The 20,402-nt window shown below is 33.6% G+C and overlaps 2 protein-coding genes and 1 long non-coding RNA gene across 6 annotated transcripts; 2 read left to right on the top strand and 1 right to left on the bottom strand.

Annotated features, from left to right (window-relative positions):
• Positions 1 to 15: 15 nt before the first annotated feature.
• On the bottom strand, positions 16 to 11,443 carry LOC105336253 (prestin). Of its 4 annotated transcripts, none has more exons than XM_020070611.3 (18): positions 11,301 to 11,443; positions 5,499 to 5,865; positions 5,212 to 5,322; positions 4,866 to 5,119; positions 4,572 to 4,736; positions 4,310 to 4,465; positions 4,131 to 4,213; positions 3,780 to 4,041; positions 3,611 to 3,688; positions 3,418 to 3,513; positions 2,669 to 2,775; positions 2,488 to 2,557; positions 2,227 to 2,391; positions 1,812 to 2,108; positions 1,667 to 1,721; positions 1,450 to 1,574; positions 1,265 to 1,351; positions 16 to 586 (listed from the first exon to the last, which is right to left on the bottom strand). In XM_020070611.3, exons 2-17 carry the CDS (start codon positions 5,818 to 5,820, stop codon positions 1,265 to 1,267), a joined length of 2,433 nt encoding a protein of 810 aa, XP_019926170.3. In that variant the 5' UTR covers positions 5,821 to 5,865; positions 11,301 to 11,443; the 3' UTR covers positions 16 to 586. The 4 variants fall into 4 exon arrangements, with proteins under 4 accessions (XP_019926170.3, XP_065932693.1, XP_011438795.3 ...); XM_066076621.1 differs by lacking the exon at positions 11,301 to 11,443 and adding an exon at positions 7,776 to 7,926; XM_011440493.4 differs by lacking the exon at positions 11,301 to 11,443 and adding an exon at positions 5,962 to 6,110.
• LOC136273014 (uncharacterized) lies at positions 5,833 to 7,129 on the top strand. Its single transcript, XR_010711139.1, has 2 exons — positions 5,833 to 5,969; positions 6,077 to 7,129. It is a non-coding gene; the product is annotated as an uncharacterized lncRNA (long non-coding RNA).
• LOC105336254 (uncharacterized) lies at positions 9,770 to 19,894 on the top strand. Its single transcript, XM_066076622.1, has 5 exons — positions 9,770 to 9,812; positions 14,776 to 14,877; positions 16,613 to 16,784; positions 18,110 to 18,195; positions 19,728 to 19,894. Exons 1-5 carry the CDS (start codon positions 9,785 to 9,787, stop codon positions 19,850 to 19,852), a joined length of 513 nt encoding a protein of 170 aa, XP_065932694.1. The 5' UTR covers positions 9,770 to 9,784; the 3' UTR covers positions 19,853 to 19,894.
• Positions 19,895 to 20,402: the final 508 nt, after the last annotated feature.

Here is a 20,402-nt window from a genome sequence, read left to right as displayed (position 1 = left end):
AGAACGTGTACCATCAAAAATATATAATTGTTTTATTTGAGTAATATATTTGTTAACGAATAATATCATAGATACTAATGAATATATTTTGTCAAACAATTCATACGTTCAAACACACAAATAAATGTACAAGTCAATGATATGTACTTTTATAAATGTAACAGTGATATAACAACTTTGTACTTTAAAATCAAGTACAACATAAACAAATAATCAAAAAAAGAAATTAATACACAATAAATATTATATTTTCAGGAACAAATATACCAGAGTGTAAATAATTTGGTCTTAAATATCACATATTTAAACATCCGTTCCTTGATAACCGTTGAGTTATTTTTTGACACACATGAATTATGAAATATGAATGGGGTCAAGTAAATCACATAAAAATTGTTTCTGAAGATGTAAATATTCAGTTGAAATGACGTAAAACCACAGAAGATGTCAAATAATTATGAGGTTAATGCAACAACTGAAAAACAAACGACCTGTCCGCTCATTTGTACTTGGTTGGTACAGACGACTCCAGATTCCTGCAATTCCGGCTAGTGTTTGTGTCTTTGGCTTAAATGTGCGCTGAACCCTGTGGCAAAATAGAGACAAAAATTATTAAAGAAAAACGAAGACACTTCACTACAGTCGGTGTTACGGCACCTGACTGCTTACGTCAATATTTAGCCTTCTGACGTTTGCTTTCGACAACAAAATTATGGATTTTCGAAATTGTTTGTCAGCATGTCAAAATCTCGCGTTATTGATAATGTTTTGCAGCATAAAACATTTATAAATAAACACCGTTCTCCGTTGTTTCATTTTCGAAGAAATGTGTGGTTTGCAATATGTCATTAATCTTCGATTTTGAAACGTAAAAGTGTTCAAGTAGAAACCACTACTAGTATTGCACAATTTTGCGTGTTTTTTAAAATCATTAAATGTTCATGCGTTTAGTTAAATCTTATTTTACCCTCATCACCTTGATAATAAGACAAAATGAAAAAAAAAAATACTTTCAATACAACGAACAAATAAAGAACACATAAAGCAGATATGGTGTCGGTAGTTAACAAAATGCAGTACGAAACTAAAACGAATCATAAAGAGTGCTTCAAACAAAAAAGGAAGGACAAAATAAAGAAAATTGAAGCAGAGATGTCTAGAAATTGGAAAGAAAAAGTCCATGAATTGAAGTTAAACCAAATAAGTATCATGCAGCTCGAAGTTTCGAGAAAATGGTACCACAACAGTGTGTTGTACGTTATACCTATACTGTTTTATACTCCGCCATTAACGAATCTTCAGCGTGTGGCTCAAAATCCTCTAGGATAGTACACATCCTAGCTTTGGGTGACTAAGTCAAAAGCGGTCAATGTTAAACATGGTTTTGTTCATTGTGTAACAGTCTTAAATTATCTATGGTCGTTGTCCTTATCATACAAGAATACTTGCCTCATTGCCGTACTCCCCCTCGCCTTCTACAGTTGCGGCGAAAACAGCATCGTGCACAGAGAGGTAGATTTGGGAATCGTATTTGTCCGTGAATCCTGTGGCTTCAAGAACCTGCCAAACTTCATCTAAAAGCAAAGTGTAATATTATTGTTAAAATTATGAAAATCTAGGCTTGAAATGTAAGAAATGGTATAATGGTGGTCATCGTTGTTCTTACCTCTTACTGCTGCCAGAAACACTATTGTTCCTACCGACTTGTATTCTTCAATAACCTACGAGAAAATTTGAACCATCAAAAGTTCTGTTGCCAAATTGAGTCAATTAAAATCAAATCTAGTTCTATATCTTAAAGGTCAACATACCTGTTTAAGAACCTTGCTTCCGACAGAGTCAATAAAACACATGCTAGAACAGTCAATGATCACGTGATGTATATATCCGAAGTCTTTATTGCCGGGTTTTACACTTCCATTCCGTGACCTTATACTACCCCCGTTGCTCTGGAGATCCGTTGTACTACTTCTTTGACTCATGTCTCCAGAAGAACCGTTGCTAATGGTCATTGATACGCTTATGTGTTCACTTCCGCTTCCGGAGGAAGTCATAGGCGGTTGGGGATCGACATGGCTGTAAGACCCAAGGAACAGAGAACTCTGGCTCTGAAATAGTCAATAATTTGACCGCTACTTTTATAATTCAAATTTATTAGGACACAGTGGAAAAAAGAATCATAAGTGACAACACAACATGAACGCTTATATCAAATAATGAACTTACCACTCTTCGAAATTCCAGAATGGATCCAAGGCGTTTGATTTGTTTTCTTGCTCTTTCTGGTTTCAGGCCTACAATCTGGAAAACTTGTTTCACAAACATGTCCCCGTTTGCATAGTAAAGAGGGGAGTTGAAACCAATCACCCTTATGCCAAGTTGTGATTGAGTCTACAAAAGATGACAATAAAAATGATAAATACAGTTGTCTTCTAGATGAATGCTACTGCTATCGATTTTTTTTCTCATAAATTTCCTCTCGTTTACCTTTAGATATTTCTTGTCGTCTGCAAACATTTCCATATCAGGAATCTTTTGCAAAGAAACAGCCTTGGCACTAAAAATGAAAAAGAAAAGGAAAATTGAATGTTTATTTATTTTTTCAAAAAGCTCTTTATATTTAATATATGTCAGTAATCCAATCAAGCATTTCTGACGATCGTTTTACCATTGAGTTCTGACGACTACAGTGAGGAAGGAGAATATGAGCCCGACCCACAGTCCGAGGTCCACGTACAGAATGACCACCGCCAGGAAAGTCACCACCCAGATGATCTGGATTCATTAAATTGACATTGTAAATTCAAAGTTCAAATCTTTGGAAGTCACAAAATTCATACACTACATACATGATTATTTCATTTATTGAGTTTGGATAGTAGTTGTATTACACAAATTTCGCCTGAAGACAATCAATTTTATTTAGTAACTATTTCATTTGCTTCAAAAGAATGGTGTTCGTATAATATTCATTTCTTTTAAAGTGATATTATAACCTTTCTTAAGTTTACCTAATTACTGTACACCTTAAATGTGCTTCATCACTCAATATAATAGCACGATTTCCACTATACTTTTACACGAAGAAGTCCGAACAGAATATTAAGTTAATCAATTTATGAGTTATTTTATCTTTGAATGGCGTTAGCATTTTTTTCTGAATAGCTCGATTTTATTTGAAAAGTTTGTATGGAGAGGCTTTATTATAAATAATTGTACTTGGACCAGCAGCTATTTGATATCTAATACTAGAAACAGGTGTGTGCGATACATTGTCATAAATCGATTCTGGAACTCTAATCCATCACGTGACTTGGTGCTTTACATCTCACTAGAAACACACTGCACAACGGGCGTTTTATAAAAAGCGACAAAGTTACTAGATAGCATTTTTTTTCTATTTACTTATTTACTTACACAGTCATATTTGGAGATTTTCCACAGGTTCTTCAACTCAAGGACTTGCAAAAACATGCTTCTTAATGCAACCATGATAATGGAGGACAAAACACACTGGGAAAATAAGGATAATATGATTCATACTTGCAGCAAAATTAATGTGAATTAAGATGTTAATAATGGTAAAGCATGCAACACCAGGTCTACTTACGTTAGGTAGAGATTCAAACAATGGCCCTATCAGAATGATAACAACCAACACAAGTGATGCAGAGAAAAGGCTCGTGACCTGCGAGAATAAAAAAAACGGGTCAAATTTATACCACAGCTGTCGAAAAGATGTAGGCTTTTTAAAGATAAACTTTTCTTTATTTCTATACCTGCGTCCTTCCCCCGGCAGAATCTTGCACAGATGACCTAGAAACCGATGCAGCAAATGGATAGCAGGAGAAAAAAGATCCGAAAATGTTACCAGCACCATATGCAATGAGTTCTTGGTTCGAATCCATAGTGTAGTTGTGTTTCTTGGCCATCAGGGCTGCAAGTGACACCGATTGAGCAAACGCAACAACAGCGATGATGATGGCATCGCTGATGTTCTCAAAAGCACTCTTCAGATTTGGAATTTGCGGTTCTGGCAATCTATTGAGATCATTTTGTGTGTGCATAAGTTGGTTCAAAAACATAAAGAAAATAAAACTCATCAGGGTGCATCTAAATTGATTTCTTACCCTGCTGGAATCTTTCCAACAATTTTGACGTCATACTCTGTTTTGAAGTTGAAAAAATACGACAACAGTGTACCCGCTACAACCTAGAAGAAACCAATTTTCCAAAGTGAAAGACAAGCTTAATAATAATTTAGTCCAAGCAAATACAGCAATAAAGAATAAGCGAGGCAATTACTCACTACTAAGAGCTCAATGGGAACTGGTATCTTGAGTTTGTGCTTGAATCGTTGATTGATGTGAACTTTGACTATGTACAGAATCACCATGCAAATAGCAGAGATGATGACGGTGACGTAATTTGTTTTGGCAAGGTTTTCAAAAATGGCCTTGTAAGTCTGGTGAAACGAAAATATAATTATGCAAATGAGTTATCTTGATAAAACTGCAGTATAATACGCAATCAAACATTTGATTAAAAAATGGACAATTTAGTCAACTTACGTAAATGATTTGGAAGAGGTTTGGAAATCGGGGGATTTTCAATCCGAAAACGTATTTGACTTGACTAGTAAAGACATGAACAGCAGCTCCGGTGGTGAATCCGCTGACTAAAGGATCTGACATGTAGGTAGTCACTAGTCCTAGTCTACAGACCCCGAACAACACCTACAAAGGATACAGATTGTCAATTAAATAATCATTCTTTTTTATCCAAATGTTTTACAGCATAGAATGTTTCATGAATATATGATGCTTCTTATAGCTAATATAATTACATATATGCATTTAAAATACCTGGACTACTCCCACAAGAAAACACATCGAAGAAGCTAGTGCTAGTTTCTGCATGGTCAGATTGTCGACGGTCGACTCGATTGTCGGAACGAATGTTGTCGAAAATATAGTGTCGTTCAGGCTTGCTGTGTCGTTGAGGTCGCCAAGGTAGGTGTTATTGGTGGGAAGACTAGTCGGAGAGAGGGAGTTGGACTTTGGCAATACAATATTGGATACGACAGATCCTGTCATCAAACTGACTACAGCAACAGTACCTAAAGGAGAAGACAATTATTGTGGCAGTCCTAAATCCCATTGGAAATATATCATTTGAATTCTATTCAGAATTTCAATTTTAAATACCTACCCATGGATATATGTCGAGATGTTCCGAAGAAGAAGTAAATAAGAACGGGGAAGAACGCCATATAGAGTCCGACAACAGGCGGCATATCTGCCAACATGGCATAAGCCATGCCTACAAACAAAAGATTGCGCTACAATCTCTTAACAAAGTCATGATATTTTGAAATAGTTGCCATAAAAACATGGTCTTGATAAATTTTGGCACTATTGTGCATTCAGATAAAAAATCATATTGATTATAATATTGACTAGCTGCAGCCATCTAAAATTTATTAAACAAAATCTTACCTTGAGGAAGCTGCATGATCCCCACCGTGAATCCAGCAATGACGTCATTAGGCAGATCCGTCCTTATTTTGTATTTTCTGTAAATTCTCAAGAAAGGCAGGACTTTCTCTAGACATTTTCTCTTATTAGAACAATTCACTAGATTTCCGGCGGTCTTCTTGCACTTTTCCGGAAACGTGAGAACCGGTTCCTCTTTTCGGTACTCCTTCCGGAATGCTGAGGTATGGTACGGCTTGACTTCGTCGTTACCGGAGTATTTCTTTTCAGTGTTGGATAACTGATCGGGGGGAATGTCCCCTAGATTCATTTTAAAGGTGCTCATTTGAGCGTTTGTTTACAAATGGGCAGTCGGTACAAAGTGGTCGATCTGGAAGAAAAGGACAAAAAATATATATATTCTGCAGGGACAACATATTTGTGTTCTTACTTGCTACGCATGATTATCCTTAATCAAGGCACTCACCTGCTCAGGTAAATCGATCTGATGGATTTAGATTTAGTTTGCAGACTGTTGTATGTCAACAAACTTATAAGGTTTGTGTTGTGAACATTAATGAATTACATTTTTCCTTTTATAGTATTTTGTGTTAATAACAGAAGGAGTGGACGTGACGACTTAACAGTAGATCAGTTTCATAAACAACACGGTTTAATATTACTTTAAGTTTGATCTTTCAACTCAAAGCCAAACTTTCACGAGTCTTGTCGTTGAAAAAAAATGAAAAACATATTGTATTCTAGTTTTAAAATGAACGACTGGTAATTTGATATCTTTATTTGTCACTGACATTACGTAAACTTTGAAATTCTATTCTTGAACACTGTGTAGCTCTTTAAAAAGGTAAACATTCATCGTGCAGAAAATGTCAAATTGATCTTGATTTTTGGTTTAGTTACATAAAATATTGATTTAAGAAATTGCGAAAAATTGGAAGAATTGTTCAATAAAAACAAAAGCCAAAGTGTTGATCTGTCAACGCTCAAAAGGCTTCTAAAACCTATGCAAGTCTGAAATATGATATCAAAATATTTGTTTGTTTGTTTGTATTCATTTCTTTTTTTTTTAAAGAAAAATCAAAACATATTTGGTTATTTATTTCAATTGAATTTTAGTGGATTATGACGTAAACAAGTTGAAATTAGGTCAAAATTTAAAGAAAAACATTTTTTTTTGTCAAGCACTTTTTAAAAATAATCATACATGCGGGGTTAAAACACTACTTTACAGTTGTCGGCAATTTGCGTCTTTGTAGGTCTAACTGATGTGCACGTGCACACGCGCGTGGCAATCCATATACATGTCTCTGATGTAAGGATGCATTTTTCTTATTTAACAAAACTATTTAGCAAACTGTGCTTTTATCGTGCGAATGTTTATTGCTCAACCAATCAATTGAGAAAAAAGCAATGAAAAAAAATCGTATATATACATAAATCTATGTAACATGTTTTAGAAATTACCTTTAGTAAGAAGAGTGATCGAAGTAGCCAAATTGTAACAAAGAATTATGCTGATCTTTCATCAGCTAGCGTCTTTAATAGTTAAGACATGACATGACGTCTGCATCTTGCAGCTTAAATATGACCAAACGAGACAGAATATTAATTAGTTTCCCAATGTCACTTTTTTTTTGAAATATAAATTTCCGGCGCAAATAATTATATGAGCACAGACATGATTGATAAGTGGATAAACCGCGACGGCCGTCTTTGAAAATTATTTTTTTTGTTGATGCACCTTTGCGATAGGTTGTATACAAATTACCATTACAACTGTCTAATATTCAATTTGTAGATCTTCTCTTTTTACCTTTGAATCTACTAAGGATGTCCTTTCTCACATAAGTCTCGTCAATCAAAATAATATATATAGCGTGTGCACGGCAGGAATGGATAATTACATCTTGTGTACATGGAATCCTGCAGCGTATCTAACTCTTGTATGATGGCTTTATACCGCATCAAATCGATCAATGAAAGAAAACCAACATACATGTATGCATGCATTACCAATCTCCCCGAAAAAAAACATGTCATCCTTGGCGCTGATAACTCGCTTGGAGAGCAAATTGGCCAACAAATTACCCATCAGATAAAACAACAAAGTAATTCAGTTCCAAAATTTAAAAAATGTCTTTGTCTTGATACAGAGCTCTTCTTCACAATAAGATAAATATAGTCCAAAAAACGGTTATGACCATTTATCCCCCTTAACGTGAACACAGCAATGATACAATGTAGCAGGTGATGTTGACATACAGTATACATTTGACTTACTTTTTTACGTTTGTGCTTTCGGAAGAGAAATCTTAGGACACTTGTCTCCATGCTCAAGAGAGTATATTCACCTCATGTTTCCCACTTTGTGGCAAATGTAACAGTGGGCTATAGATAACACGTGGAAGCCCTATATGCTACTCACACGAACAACACGAAATTTGATATAAGCACAAAATAAAGTTTACGGTTTAATGTGAAGAAAAATCCATACTTTGACAAGCTGTTGAACCTTGAGCATTTTGCTGCTGACGCAGCTAGCCTGTTCAAACCGGAACTTGAACGTTCTGGTATGTATATTCAACGCGATTAGAACATTCTCCGATTAGGTTCCTATAATCACTCGCGTACATTTCAACACCGGCACATATTTTATTTGTGATAAAGGCGTACATAAATAAAACTTTCGATGAAAATTGAGAAAATTTTTTTGTTCGAAAGAGGTTTATCTATCAGCCGATCGATCGATGATTTCATTCACTGTTCAAACGTGACAATGGAGACAGTATTAGGTGGTACAAACTGATAGGCTGTTAATGTTATTGCATTTGAAAAAAAAAAGGTTGCAACACGTTTAGTAATTCATCACATAAGTACAACCTAATTATACGATAATGTAAGAGAGAGAAAAAAACTTCACCGGAAGTGTTTAACAGTATAAACCGTATCATTTGTTATACATTGTATGTAAAGTAGATATATTAGAAATCAATGTATGCAGCATATGGAGCAATTTTATACTTGTATCAAGTGACAGTCTGTATTATTAATGCAACTAAATAATGCACCCCCCCCAAAAAAAAACAAACAAACCAAACAAAAAACAAAAAACAAAACAACAACACAACACCCCCCCCCCCCCCGAAAAAAAAAACCACAATCAAAAACCGAAAAAGATCTAGAAAACCTAACTTGATTTTGAATGTATCTTATTACCTGGTACAAGATTTACAGACATAGATAAGTCACAAAAAGTATATCGCAACTGTCTCAAAGACGACCTTAACCCTGTATCATTTGACATTTTCGAACAAAACAAAAGAAAAGTCAAAACGTTGCATATTCTTCATCCGTTTCAGAAAGTGTTCATTAAATACAAATTTATTTTATCGATCAAAATTAATTCAAATGACAATTTGATTACAATAATCATTGTTAAATGTAGTCAATATTTTGAGCTTTGTTCAGAATCTTCGAAGAAAAAATTGCTTGTGTATGCATATTGCCATAATATAACTAAATACCCCCTCCCCTTTGAAAATAAAAAAAAATCACACCACTCCCTAAAGAAAATTGATTAATCGCCAAAACGAAACACACAACAGATATCTGATAAAGTCATCTAAATACCTATTCGAAGAAAATCTGTACCTTAAGCAGATGTCCCAATTAGTCAGACCAAAAATGAAAACTGATTCTTGAATGCATATCTTCTCACCTATATGCAATCGGCTCATTAGACGATTAGCAGAAAAATGTGGATACAAATTATTTTGTCAATTACACAGTCAAAAAAGAAACTGAAAACGTTTTCTTCTCCAATAAAAAATATGATAAATGTTTCTATAGATGAGAATACAGGTCCACAATCAATAATGCTTAATGCAACTAGCGTGTGAATGCCCCAAGGTACCGTGTTAAAGTGATGATATTCAGATAACGCGCGCTAAAAGATATATTTATTACATGCACAATTTGTAACTAATTAATTGTCCTAGAGACAGGGTCCACAATGTCAATGAAGAAAAGATTAATGGTGTGACCAAATGTGGAAAACTTTGGACATTTATCCCTTGTCCTTTCTCCCCCTTTTAAAGCATATGGATTACTATGCCGACAACAATATTAGGATAATATTCGTTTTCACAGGTGTAGTGGTGGAAGCTACTCAACGAGCCCTGTAACAGTAATTTATGTTAACGTTTAAGTAGTCAAGTAATTTGTTAAGCACACTAAGACATAATTGCCCGCGCAGCAGCGGATGGTCAAGGAAGCTGAACACGGAATGGATGGAATCTGTCGACCTGCTTTCGCCAGGTATAACGTCCCAGCGTTAAAAACGGAATAAATTAAACCTAACACATATATTACCCCCTTCTGAATTAATCAGATGCTGAATGTTGCGAACTTTTCGACCCTAGCTAATGTTGAACTAATCTCTCTCTCTCTCTCTCTCTCTCTCTCTCTCTCTCTCTCTCTCTCTCTCTCTCTCTCTCTCTCTCTCTCTCTCTCTCTCCTGCAGGAGCATTTTCAAGTCAATCCTTTCGATGCATAGTCTTAGATCTTAATTTCTTCATTTTTTGCTCCTTGAGATGTACGATTTCTGCAGTTTTTTAAAGAATTAAAAAGCACTTACAAGACAGACAAGAGAATGTTATACTATGCTTATTAAAACTCTTATTGTGCAAAAATTAATGCATAAGTATTTGTCTATAATACTGCATCGAGTATAACTGTGACCTGAAGAAAAAAAAATTCTTATAATATTCGTCATTTGCTTATTTCCATATTCTCTATTTGTTATTTAAAACAATTAGCAAAAACACATAAATGCATCTCATTTCAATGGGGAGTTTTTTTTTCAAAGTTTATTTTATTTAAATATTCAAAGCCACTGACACCAATTTCTAGATAGCACCCTTTTCTCAGAATACTAGTGCGGCATCGAAAATTTTATCTAGATGCGTGTTTTGAATATTGATATAGATAATACCAGATTTTTTGCAAAATCTACTTAAACATTTTTTTATTTAGAATTTTCCTCTTAAGGGTTTACTCTCCTCCGTTAAAAGTTAAACGAATTTCAAATGCAATGGAAGGATTGCGTAAGGTTATGAGGATTTTTTTCCCCCTTCTTTAACATTTTAACTTGTCTAATTATTGCTTTTGATACATCTTTTCTACGCGTAAGCGGAAGTGCAACTACCGATATTGATTTAAAGACGGCAACAGTGTATGGACAAGAACACAGACAAATCTGTTCGCATTCTGTAATTTATAAAGGTAATCTCCGCAGAATTTAAATCTAAATTCGTTTATAGTGCGGAGGAACTTGCTTGCATTTTTTTTAGGTAAACTCGGTCAAGTTTATCGGAATAATTTAACTACATATAGACAAATGGTCTATTCAGAAAAAATGTGCTAATTTTCTTACGATCATATACGTATGTCGTTATTTAAAAAAAAAAAAACAATAAAAAAAATGATGAAACGCATTCTATTTTATCATCGATTGAATATTTTATACTAATATTTAAAAAAAAATATGAATTAAAATTCTCAGCAAAAATGAATTTATATGAATAAAAGAAAAAGAGGCAAAATAAATAAATGGAAAAAAAAACACTTTAAAAACTATATCTGTTAATTTCTAATCATCATATTATTTACTATGGAAATAAAACGAACGATAATTCAAAAATAAATTGGGAAGCAACGAAGCTAAAGTTAATAAATGAATGAAGAAAAATAAAAGTGAACGTGTGAATTTAACAGGATACTATGTCTTATAATCTACACACTCACCGTGCGCCTTCCCACGTCTTGGACAGAAGTGAGGCAGGCCCGGGGGTGCGACCTCCATGTATCCGGCCGGGCTCTGGTGACGTCGGTCCCCCGTCATCAAGAGAAAAAAAGATAATTAACAGCAGATGAAACATGCATTCTTTAACGTCTGCTTGTTGTCATTTGTCTAGAAATAGTGAAAAAAACGAGGTCTTCTTAATTTACCAAGCTTTCATTTAGTTTTTGACTTGTTGGATAAAAACGAGAAAATTCTGAGACTGCGTATGCATATTACAAGGACTGTTTGGACGGTTGTCGTGGAATCTGAATTAACAAGTCTAAATGGACGACCTCCGTATCTCTTGGATATTATTTAAATGTTTTAAGTTGACATTTAAAGAAATTCTAGAAAGAAGTCGCATTATGTTTTGTTTTACCGAAAAAGGGAAAGATATTATGCAATGAACTAGCAAACGCAACGTGCACGTTTTCATCCTGCTAAAATGACCTTTTCCAGAATTTAGGATTTTAAAAAAATCTTGTATTTAGCAGGCTTTAAGACAGCATTCTGTAGCTTATTGCATGTTCGGTTTTTTTTAACTCTTTCGTAATGTTTGTTTCAATAATTTTCCTATGCTGAGGGCTTATTCTCGGCGTTCGCCCACTTTCTTAATGAGCAACAACATTTCATATACGAGAGACATGCATCAAGTCTACTTATCCATTTATCCTGGCATGATATTTTTTCCTTAGTTCACCTGCAGTACATATACATTTACAAATATACAGAATCCCAAATGTTTATCAAAGTGTTAATTATAGATTTGCATCCAAAAGTTTTTGAACATGTCTATCCCCTACCCCCCCCCCCCCCCCCAACTCTTAAAAAACGCACACAAAAGATTTCTTTAAATTTTCCCTTAGATGATAAATAAATCAGTCATATGGTAAAAATGATATAATCCATTTCAGGGAAAAATGTGTTTAATTGTATCAAATTTTTTAACATGGTTAAAAGTTTTATAATTTGGATGAAATGCACTCTGGGAGAGTGGAGTTATAATGTTGTTTATATTTTGTTGTGTCGATTAAGAAGAAAAAAATGATTGAGGTGAAATACTACACTCATTGAAAAGTAAAATATTCCTGGCCTGATATTATGCTGTCAATTGATTTATTGCTAAAATATATACTTATTTGTTTGTTGACCATTACAACATCTCTACACGAAAATCATTATAAGAGAGTAAAGGGGGGGGGGACAATACATGTATTAAATGAAAAAACAACAACTTATTTTTCAAACTTGAAGAGTTGCGTGAACTTTTAAGATAAAAAGTACAAAAATGACTCGATCGATTCACAGAAACTATTAATGAAATTATGCATGGATGAATGCGTTGAGATTTGAAGAAGAAAATTAATTGTAGCTGTAGAGCGAATTATGAACTGTATGCAATGCAATTTAGGAATGAAATGTCTGTGTATGAAGTCCAGAACTACATAATACCGTATACAATATACATTTAATGAGATCCATAAAAATTATTTTTTTTAGATCAGAATTTATCTTTTTACGATAACCGACAGTGGCGATGATTTATTTCTTAATGTTTTCATAACTACATGTACATGTAAGGAAATTTGAAATCGATACTGGCAGTATTCAATATTATGCAGTTTATAATGTTAAACTTGTTGGGTTTTTTTTTTACCTTGCGTTTGATTCTCTTTAGACAATAACAGATTTCCTCCTCTGAGATTCCTTGTTTACATTTCACTTGTAAATTGATCATTTTAATTTAGTTCTCTAGATACATAAACGTTAATTATAGAGACTAATTTAACTCTAATCAAGAAAACAACTTAAAAAAAGAAATGATCTGTTGTATAAAATATGGGTCAGAATAAACAAACTGAAATTAATCTATAATTACACCTTTAGACGTCATCACCCGACACATGCCCTTACCTGGTCACACCTGTCAGGTTATCTTTATTGTAACCACATATCATTCTTCTCATTTTAAACGCTGTGCAACCTAGCACGTCGATTATGTAGCAGAAAGTTCAAAGCCGCTCAAGTTAATTAAAACAAATGCATACTAAGCGAAATAAATTTCTGGAAAACGACGTTTAACTTTTTTAGTTTTTGAGATTTCTTCATATGATAGTAGATTTCATGATCCTTTATTAAATAAAAAGTAACGAACATTTGATTAAGATAATTGCTCCAGCACCAAAATGGGTAAAATTTTCTTATAATTACAACACAACCCATCTCTGAAAAATTTCTTTATAGTCAAATCAAAATCACCCGAAAGTCCACTTAAAAAAAATACAAAAATCAATATTTAGCTACATATATCATATACAGAATACGCATAAAAGAAATGTTTCAATTTTGCATATTTGAGTCAGTTCAAAGCGCAAGGCCTTAAAAAATGCATAGTTTTACATTTTGTGATTGTAAAAATTTTTTATGTTGTTGACACCCAATAAACAAAGATGGTTTATAAAGAAAGAGTACTTGTTCGAGTTTTGTCAGTATATCACCACACAGTGTAAAATCAGATTAATCTTGCGTGCATGTTGCAGTGTTAATTCTTGATTAATTGATCGTTAATTAAGCATTTTGTCGTATGGAGGGCAGGAAGATTACGTTGATCGTTTCAAATGTAAGCTCCTAAACAGTTACTCGAGTGAAATTGTTTGATCGCAATGTGTCGTTTGAAGTTATACGAAATATAAATATCGTACATGAAATATTCTCTTTAAAAGGGTCCCTCCCTCCACCCACCCCCACAAAAAAATTACAATTTATTTAAGGATTTCATGCAAACCAGATAGAGTTTTCAAAATACTGAAGTTATTTATAAATCTAAGAATAAGTTCATGAAAATCTTGTGGATCTGACGATACAGGAAACTGATTATATAATGTTGTCTTATTGTTGTTTTGAACCTGTTATGATACACCATGATATCTACACAGGTAAATAATGGGATCAGATGATTTCTATCTTACGAATTCTGTGGTTTTCTGCCCTCAAGTCGCCACAAGATACAGTACACGCACCTGACCTTCATCCAATTACCGGTGTATTATGTAATTATCCCGTCGATCCAGCTGCCAGGGTAATTACAATGTTTATGGTGGTTCATGTTTACCACGTATTCTACAACCGTCCTCTCTTTGTTTTAATATGGCAAGGGAGCTAATATTTCCTCTATAATTGACGATATTTTGGTCTATTTAGCAACCAAATAGACATCGTCATGCCAGTAAACAAATAATGTGACGTTTGACCGCGAGTTTGATAAACACGATTTTCCCTAGTGGTATTTTCAAGGTGCCTCGAAATTATCCATTTATACACTGAACATATGATCGCTATAATCAGGCAATCAGATATATAGATATATACAGTATTGCTTAAATTTGATAAATATTGATCGAATAATCACGACGTTTTCACTATATATAAATCTAACAGGACCAATGCTGTGGTGTATATCACCAGTACTATATAGCAACATGATGGGTGGAATATTTGTTGGAGCATTTCTTCTTCTTTCCTTTATCTCGTTGGTGAAAGGTAAGGTTAATTAAGACACGTTTGTTTCTGAAATCCTAAAATGAAAGATTCTGTAAACGACATATGCTACAAATTGGTCCTCACATGAGCATTTTAAGCTAGGACAGCAATTTTTAATAAACACTGAAGACTATGGTTATTTCTAGGCTCTCAAAACCCCGTTTTACAGACTGTTTTTGTTATAAACTTTCATTATCCATCATTGTTAATTCACATTTCGATCTTGCGTCACATGCATGCCTTGTATGCTACAAATTCGTTCAATTGATTTTTCTTCTTCTCCGTTACGAACAAGACATGAAACTATACCGACTACTGAATGGCCGCTCTAGATATGGTTGCTAAGTGTTCAAGTTACGTTGGCAACCTTTGTTTACTGTAACAAGCATTTAAGAGGGCTTGATGGCCGTGGTCATTTTATGGCTAAACTTACCTCCTTTGAACAAAGAGCTCTATATTAAGATAAAGGAAAATGTTTTTTAATTTTTTTAAGCTAAAATATTTGGATTTTACCTTTATCAAATTCATGACAAAAAACATCACATTTCAAAGTTTAAAGCTGCTTGGTCCGATTTTATATCAGATTTTATGCATGCTTTTAAACGATGGCTATGCTTAGTATATGTATAATAATAGACATTGCAGTAGTTTTACCCGTCAATTATGCCAAATTTCAATGAAGAAAAATACGTACAAAATTTGCTAACAAAACAAACGACATTAAAAGGTACCGCGTTATTTCGCCTCATGTTAAATTTCACCCCTGACGACGAGACGGGTATGGTTGTATTACGACTTTGACATCGCTTTAAATAAAGGTCGAAATGATCATACAAATTACAAATAAACATGTGTACGTCTTGTTCGTTAATATTTCCAAAGTCTGCTTTCTTTACAATCGATGCATAGCATGCAGGTTGAATAACCCCAATCATTCAGGGGACGAAACCAAGCGGTTTCCTTTTCTAAACATTCCCGTGATGCATTTTGGTTTGTTTTTTCGTTTGCCCAAAGAAAAATTAATTTTATTTACTTTGAATATTTCAAACTTTGAAAGGAGACTGATTCTGCTGGTGTAAATAGGAGAAAGTCCATAACTTTCTAAGATAAATGATTTGTATGGAAAAAAATTTGATACTGTAATTACAAAAAAATCGGACCAAGCAGCTTTAAGGAAGATCTGATGTTTTCATTATTGACCATCCATGAATTGGGTTTCCCTGTGCAATGCTTGTCCATGCTTCACTGTTTCTAAAAAAACATTTCAGAAAGGCAGCACTACCTCATAATAATGAATAAAATGATTTAATGGGGACGCGAACTTCAAATCAGAATGAACGATTTGTTGAACAATAACTAATAAGCAATATGCTCATCTAAATGATGCTATTTCTGTATTTTGAAATAAATGTCAATGAATGTTTATTCACAGCATTTTTTTTCTTTTGGGCAAAGTTTAGTGAAAAAAAACCCAACCGGTTAAAAAAAGGAGTTGTGCACAAAAAAGTACTGTGGAATCATTTACTTTCGGGAGGGCCAATTTTCGTGGATTGTAGGATTTTTGATTTTTTTGTGGGGATATAATTTCGTTGATGTTTCGGTTTTCAGTTTCAGTAGGAAAACTAAAATTTTCATAATTAGTTTTCATGGAAGATGTAAATTCGTGGGAACAGGGCTACCCACGTATACCACGAAAATTGAGCACTGTAATTAATAATTTTGACTATTTTTGAAGGAAACTGTTCTTTTTCCCGCAACTTGGCTGGAAACTGGGTAATAGATAAAGATGGAAAGGAACTTGGGCGCATGTCGATTGGCTACACAAGAATGGACGTGAATTTTATGGGCCAACGATACAACTACACCTGTAATCAATTTGACTACAGTGAGGAAAAGTATCTACTGAGGTACGTTTGCTTTAAAGCTTTCACCGTGCATTTTCGCTAGTCAAGACGAAGTTAATTTAACTCTCAGTTATTCGCAGAATAAGAACGATTTTAAAAAGGCAAGGAGTCCAGGACGTTCTTAAAGATTATAAAGAGTTATTTCCCTTTGTCATTATTGGATTATGTCGAATATAAGGATGAAAAACGCTTAATAAATATCTCCAAGTAAACAATGATTTGAGTTTTTGATGTGCACCTATGATAACATAGAAATTACAAATCTACTTGCAAGAATTTTAATGAATTCATGGTTTATGTAAAATGTATGACGTCACAGGAGGGTGGATTTACTTTAACATCAATTCAGATATCGTATAAATTAAGCCTGCCTTAAAGTCTCATAAACTCGACAATATCCCAATCCCGTGAGAGTGGAAGTTATGACCATGTATGTTAGAATTGACCATAACTCAAAATACACCAAAAAAAAAAGTGAGAAGAAAAATACCACTTGGTTATATTCCCTTGTTCGATAATAAGTGTAAAAAAAAGCAAACGTTGTGAGTTTAGTAACAAAAAGAGAAAAATGTTTCGATCGATGAGAGGCGGGAAGTGTGGAAATTAATTAGTCTTTGACTTAGTATGAGGCTTGGATACCCGATAAATGCAGTCTGAATCAGCTAATTCAAGCCCAGAGGTTGTTCATGTCTTTGGTTTTCTACTTTCAATTTTGCTTTTTAACACTAACTGATCTGATTCATAGGGTCTCATGGCTGCAAAATGCCCGGTAGAAACATATTCTGTTTCAATGATTTTTTTTTAAATTTGAATAACGAGTTCTAGATTTCTATCGATGTTAAACCCGGAGGCATATCTAACTGTGGCATTAAATGTAAAATGTGAGAACTAGGTGATAATTGGGTGATTTGATGATAAATTGTAGCAGGTTTTTCCAGCTGGTAATGGCCTGAATTACGGAAACCTTTGCAAAGTACACTATCATGTCCTGGGTAATTTTTAAAAACTTTAATAATAGGCCGTTTAAACTCTTTATTAAAATCAGACAGCAGCTGTGAGGCACTCGAACATTTTGCTACCTTGAGCAGTTACATTTGATAAATTGTTTCATAAAACAAAAACTATATATTTCCTATTGTACTGATTTTAATATTAAAAGATAATTTTTTTTGGTTTTATTTCATGTTTAAAAAAAATACATATTTTCTATGGTATTTAATGTTGTTTTTATGTGTAAATCTTTTAAATGTTCTCTTTTGAAGATTTAGAGACACTGATAATTACTACCAGTACTCGTTTTTTTTAAATCTTGCGTTCATTTATCTTAGGGCTACAAATGGGAATGGGATGGCATGCCTGTTATTCACACAGTTCAGTGATGGGGGCTCCACTCTTATGATGATCCGTCTGCACAGTAATATCAGTTTTGTACATTTATTAGTTAATAATTATTGAGACGTATATATTCATTTTATTCATTTTTAAGATTTCATCTCGCTTCAAATCCATTAAACGCATGCTTCTATTACGATGAATGAAGTAAAAATGTTATTTTTATGCAGTTTTTCAAAAAAAAAGAAGATTTTTTAAAGATTTATTTTGTCGGATGAAAAATCCCCATCTATGAATCAACCGCAAAAATAGATTAAATTCTAAATATTTGCATAACTATTTTTTACTTCCCTTGCATGCATCTTAAAGTTGTAGTGTTTTTTACTCGAAAATTGAAATTTTTAGACTATGTACCATTGTTATATCATCTTTTCGGTTACTTATTCAAAAGAGCCTTTGTGTTCCGTTTGAACTTAATCTGCATACTTATTTCCCTTTGTTGTCCCTTTTTTTAATTCGGGCCTTGCGACTCGTTTGGACAAACATTTTGCAAATTGATGCCACATGTCACAGAATGCGCCGAAAAGACAAAAACAAACTGCTGCTTAGGGGAGTTGATTTCTTATGTTTTAATTAAACCAATTGTTTTCGGTTCACACTCCCTTCCCATCGTGCTAGATGTGTTGGGTCAAAAACGTTGAGTAAGGAATTGGCGTGTTGGGTTAAAAACGTTGGGTAAGCAATTTCACATTAATTTTGTTTCGACGCCAAGAAAGCATTGCTACTTCAAGGTCAATCTCAGAGACTGTGCTATGTGATAATGAAATATCACATCATCGCGTGTTGTCAACGATCTCCATTCAGAATCTTCTTATTTCTCTGGAGAATTTTTAAGCTGTGCAAATATTAATTCAAAATACCCAAAAAGTTCAGGCCTCTTTGTATACATCATTCTCTCCACGAATGAATTCATATTATAGGTGATCATGAAAATTAGAAATTCATCATCACAATCCCATGCAGTTAAACAAGCAAAATCGCATATAAAACTCTTTCATCGACATATTAGTAAATGGTAATATTTATGCATGGAAGATTCTCCATAGGAAAGAAGTTAGTAATGTTACAATTAATCTATTAATAGCTAATAATCATATTAAACAACGAAATTTATGTAATCCTTGACAGTGAATTACATTTATTTTGATGAAAAAAAAAAATAAATCATGAATCTGTAAAGCAATATGAGCTGTATTTTTTAGAATTTTATTTTGCTGCAAAAACCTGCCAGTATGATAAGTCTACCTGTAACTTATACTTTTATGATAAATAAGATTTGTAAAAATCATGAATTTTTGTCAGAAGAAAGATTGCAGTTATAAGGAATATATAGCAGATAAATGTTTGTACAGGACGACAATAATTCAATTTTGCTCCAATTAAGGCTTCTTAGTGGCTTTTCCCACAAAATCAGAGGTAACAGAAATTTAAAAACCATGATGTTTTTTGTCATTTTAGCAGAAAATATCATTTCCTTTTTAAAAAATTTCGAAATGAAAATTGCAATTCATATTGCTGTAAATAAACATTGTCTTTTTTGTCTCATTCAAATAGTGACCCACCACTATGAAGATAAGAATTTCTTCAAGCCCCAACAAGTAGCGGGGTCTCCAACCATGAACTCAGTGTGTAACAACTATGACGATGGACAAATGCTGTTTATTCACTCTGTGCCCTGAATTGTCTTACATTACTGATTCTTAATTGTGTTTGATATATTTTTAGAATTATTTGTTGTACATAGACTTTAGAAAACACCTGTTTATATTTTGAAATTTATCCGTCAATAAAGTATTGTTGAATGTGTTTTATTGACATTGAAAAAAAAGATTTAAAAAAACCCTGGTTAATTTGGTGTCTAATTACTTTATAATACACGATGAATAACTGTTTATTGAAATTAACTTAGAAATATATGTAATTAATTCACTTTAACCTTTCAACATTTAACACAATACTCATAGATCAACTGGGCCCAAGATTTATGGATAATTTCTATTGGAATGATTTTGTACGTACAATTCCAATGTCTCATACCAATTACCTAGCGTATTGAAGATGTCTTTAAGAGGAATAGGTGTCATACCCCATTATATTGAAAAGACTGAGAGAACTTATATATAAACCATCGGTCAGACTCTCCCTTTGGGACATCACGGACGGACAATATCTGGATGAGAACACCCCTGAGAATTGGCTCAGTGGGTAATTTTAATATCATTTGGAGTG

This window comes from Magallana gigas, chromosome 2, assembly GCF_963853765.1.
Source record: "Magallana gigas chromosome 2, xbMagGiga1.1, whole genome shotgun sequence".
NCBI classification, from domain to species: domain Eukaryota; kingdom Metazoa; phylum Mollusca; class Bivalvia; order Ostreida; family Ostreidae; genus Magallana; species Magallana gigas.
Note: the sequence above shows the minus strand (reverse complement) of the source record. Positions and strands in the feature narration are given on the sequence as shown.

What these genes read in the sequence shown, in the direction of transcription:
- LOC105336253 (XM_020070611.3), bottom strand. Translation starts at nt 5,820, where the DNA reads ATGAGCACCTTTAAAATGAATCTAGGGGACATTCCCCCCGATCAGTTA. An exon ending in TGTTTGAATCTCTACCTAAC is followed by an intron (nt 3,514 to 3,610) that starts GTAAGTAGACCT and finishes TTATTTTCCCAG; the next exon opens with TGTGTTTTGTCCTCCATTAT. An exon ending in TTCTGGAATTTCGAAGAGTG is followed by an intron (nt 2,109 to 2,226) that starts GTAAGTTCATTA and finishes TGACTATTTCAG; the next exon opens with AGCCAGAGTTCTCTGTTCCT.
- LOC105336254 (XM_066076622.1), top strand. Translation starts at nt 9,785, where the DNA reads ATGGAATCTGTCGACCTGCTTTCGCCAG. An exon ending in GAGGAAAAGTATCTACTGAG is followed by an intron (nt 16,785 to 18,109) that starts GTACGTTTGCTT and finishes CATTTATCTTAG; the next exon opens with GGCTACAAATGGGAATGGGA. An exon ending in TATGATGATCCGTCTGCACA is followed by an intron (nt 18,196 to 19,727) that starts GTAATATCAGTT and finishes TCATTCAAATAG; the next exon opens with TGACCCACCACTATGAAGAT.